The sequence below is a fragment of the Electrophorus electricus genome, chromosome 16, assembly GCF_013358815.1.
Source record: "Electrophorus electricus isolate fEleEle1 chromosome 16, fEleEle1.pri, whole genome shotgun sequence".
Lineage (NCBI taxonomy): Eukaryota > Metazoa > Chordata > Actinopteri > Gymnotiformes > Gymnotidae > Electrophorus > Electrophorus electricus.
In genome coordinates this window covers 12,230,266-12,233,810 of record NC_049550.1, presented here as the reverse complement: position 1 = coordinate 12,233,810, position 3,545 = coordinate 12,230,266, and the positions used below count along the sequence as shown (strand labels likewise).

General features: G+C 41.0%; 1 protein-coding gene across 1 annotated transcript; it reads left to right on the top strand.

Annotated features, from left to right (window-relative positions):
• Positions 1-366: 366 nt before the first annotated feature.
• LOC118242716 (zinc finger protein 585A-like) lies at positions 367-3,545 on the top strand. Its single transcript, XM_035534981.1, has 2 exons — positions 367-435; positions 1,962-3,545. Exon 2 carries the CDS (start codon positions 2,106-2,108, stop codon positions 3,543-3,545), a length of 1,440 nt encoding a protein of 479 aa, XP_035390874.1. The 5' UTR covers positions 367-435; positions 1,962-2,105.

Here is a 3,545-nt window from a genome sequence, read left to right as displayed (position 1 = left end):
TATTTTCTCCAGATAAACACATTATTAATTTGATATCTAAAAACAAAAACCTAAACATAACCAGATAATCTAAAATCATTACTTTAAACAACGTGTGTGTCGGGATGTCAAAGGAGCGGGAGTACATTGACTAGCACGTTACATTTGTCTTTAATCGAGCTTGACACAACATGAAATAGATTTGTGTCTAGCTAAAGAAAATATACATAAAAATGATTAGTGTGCATTATCTCATATGATGGTTAGCCCAGCTTGAGCTCAGAATGCAGCACTGAGCTCTTGTAGGTATCATGCCCACCAGCAGGTGGCAGCACCACCAGCAACGCACAGCGCAAGTTTGCGTCATCGGAAGGAAGGGGTATATTCAAAACCACGCGGAATTCGAACATTGATCAACAGAGCTTCGTTCTGTCCTCGTTTTTGCCTCCCGCTAAGGTAATTTCGCTCTTTCTTTATCGGTACTACGTAGATAGTTATCAAACAGCTGAGAAGTATGTTTCTTTATTTCCCTTGAATGTTTATTTAATCTAAGGAACGGACGTCCAGACGGAGATTCTCTACTGTTGCTCTCGATCAAACAAAGCAGGAGAGGCGCTTCTAGTGTGATAGAGCCGACGAATTAACCAAAGATCATGTTAAACGATCTCTGGAACAAACAGTGTTCTGTTAAAGTCCAAACATTGTGTGTGTTGTTTTGCTCATTTAACCTTAAAACTTACTTTAGTTGTTACCCTTCAGTTGATCATATCGGGTCAATATTTGCCCTACTCTAACTTACCTGATGTTGTTTGACCGATGAGGAATGGTGAGCTACATGTTCAAGTTATGACTTTGGAGTGTTTGCTTCAGGAAAGTTCTATAGTTCGTGGGTTGCCACTTAACTGGGTATTGAAAATCTGCTAGATTAAGATATTTACAAGACAAAACCTTTTTGTTATTGTAACTATGCTTAGATGTGAACTAGACATTCACATTTTTTTTTAGTACAGTAGTGGCATTATCATAGTATAACTCTGAAAATACAAAAATCTTGCTGAATCGTATTTTCCTGTCCAATGTCCTGCACTGAAATTTAATCATGTTTTTTAGTTTTGTTTGACCTCAAACAATTTGTTTGAATATCATTATCATGATATGAATCTTTGTGAAGTTGGCACCCCATATGTCTCAGATTTATTCAGACCAGTGTCAGTCATTTGTGCCTTTTGAATTTTTCATTTTGTGCTGTTTTAGTTTTGAGATATAAAGTTTAGTTTAGATACAGTTGGCGTGAAGTTAGCATCCATCATGCAAGCAAAGTAAGCAGTGTAAACAAAGCTACACGTGAGAGCCAGCAGTTGCAGCACAATGTAAATTCTTTACAGAACAAATGGTTAAGACTAGTTTGGTTAAAATCACCCATATGGGGTGCCAACTTCATGTTGGTTACATAACAATTTAAAACAATGTTTTATGTTTCTAAAGCAGTCCAGACAAAACATGCAAAGGCACAAATGTTATAATCTTAGACAATCTGGGTTGCCATCTTCACATAGGTTATGTATTGTCCCTGTAAAAGTTCTATGTCATAATTTGTAATGTAATGAGTTAGTAATGTCTGTCTTTTCCATCCAGAAATGCATGACGTCCAGATGCAAGTCTTCTGTTTTGTGTGTCCACATTCCTATGCAGCTAATATGTACTTTGAATAGACATTAATTGCTTATTTTTTCATTTTTGTATTTATTTTTCTCTTTAAATGAATATTATTGTGGTGAGCATTGTTGGCCAGAGGAGGATAGAGCCCCCCCCTTTGAGCCTTGGTTCCTCTCAAGGTTTCTTCCTCATGCTCTAGGGGTTTTTTCCTTGCCACTGTGGCCCTTGGCTGGCTCACTGGGGGCTTGTAAAGCTGCTTTGTGACATGTTTTGTGAAAAGCACTATAGAAATAAATTTTGATTTTTTTTCTTCTTCTTTTCACTAGTAAATCAAGAAAGGCCATCCTGAGGAGCATTTCAGATTGCTGAAATTGAGAGATTAACCACGGGTCTGGCACCAAAAAAAGGTTCAGCACTCCACAAACATAATAATCTGCACACTAGCACATGTCAGACATTTGCAGAAAGATATGAAAAAGGAAAGAACTCACCACTGCTCAGAATGTGGGTTGAGTTTTTTTCAACAGAGAAGTCTCCAGCGACACCAGCGTGTTCACACAGGAGAGAAACCATTTTGCTGCTCAGAGTGTGGAAAGGGTTTAACTACACAGAGCGCTCTAAAGGAACACCAGCGTATTCACACAGGAGAGAAGCCGTATCTCTGCACAGACTGTGGAAAAAGTTTCACTCAACAGGGTGTTCTCCAACAACATCAGCGCATTCACAGAGGAGAGAAGCCATATCACTGCTCAGAGTGTGGAAAGAGTTTTACTACACAGAGCGCTCTAAAGGAACACCAGCGTATTCACACAGGAGAGAAGCCGTATCTCTGCACAGACTGTGGAAAAAGTTTCACTCAACAGGGTGTTCTCCAACAACATCAGCGCATTCACAGAGGAGAGAAGCCATATCACTGCTCAGAGTGTGGAAAGAGTTTCACTCAGCAGAGTCATCTCCGTGCACACCAGCGCATTCACACAGGAGAGAAGCCATATCACTGCTCAGTGTGTGGGAGTAGTTTTACTGTATCAAGTGCTCTCCAGAAACACCAGCGCATTCACACAGGAGAGAAGCCATATGTCTGCTCAGAGTGTGGAAAGAGCTTTACTATATATAATAATCTCCAACAACATCAGCGCATTCACACAGGAGAAAAACCACATCGCTGCTCAGTATGTGGAAAGAGTTTCACTCAGCAGAGTAATCTCCAACATCACCAGCGCATTCACACAGGAGAGAAGCCATATCGCTGCTCAGAGTGTGGGAAGAGTTTCACTCACCAGAGTAGTCTCCATACACACCAGCGCCTTCACACTGGAGAGAAGCCATATCACTGCTCAGTGTGTGGAAAGAGTTTCGCTCATCAGAGTAATCTCCGTACACACCAGCGCATTCACACAGGAGAGAAGCCATATCACTGCTCAGTTTGTGGGAGTACTTTTACTTTACTGAGGGCTCTTCAAAAACACCAGCGTATTCACACAGGAGAGAAGCCATATGTCTGCTCAGAATGTGGAAAAAGCTTTACTCATCTGTATCGTTTCCAACGACACCAGCACATTCATGCAAAGAAGACATATATCTGCTCAGACTGTGGAAAGATTTTTACTCTACTGTGTAATCTCCGTACACACCAGCGCATTCACACAGGAGAGAAGCCGTATCTCTGCACAGAGTGTGGAAAGAGTTTCACTATACAGAGTAATCTCAAACAACATCAGCTCATTCACACAGGAGAGAAGCCATATCACTGCTCAGTGTGTGGGAAGAGTTTCACTCGCCAGAATAGTCTCCAACGACATCAGCGCATTCACACAGGAGAGAAGCTACATCACTGCTTAGTGTGTGGGAAGAGTTTTATTCAACAGAGCAGTCTCCAGTATCATCAGCGCATTCACACAGGAGAGTAG

Coding starts and splice junctions, on each gene's coding strand:
- LOC118242716 (XM_035534981.1), top strand. CDS start 2,106: ATGAAAAAGGAAAGAACTCACCACTGCTCAGAATGTGGGTTGAGTTTT.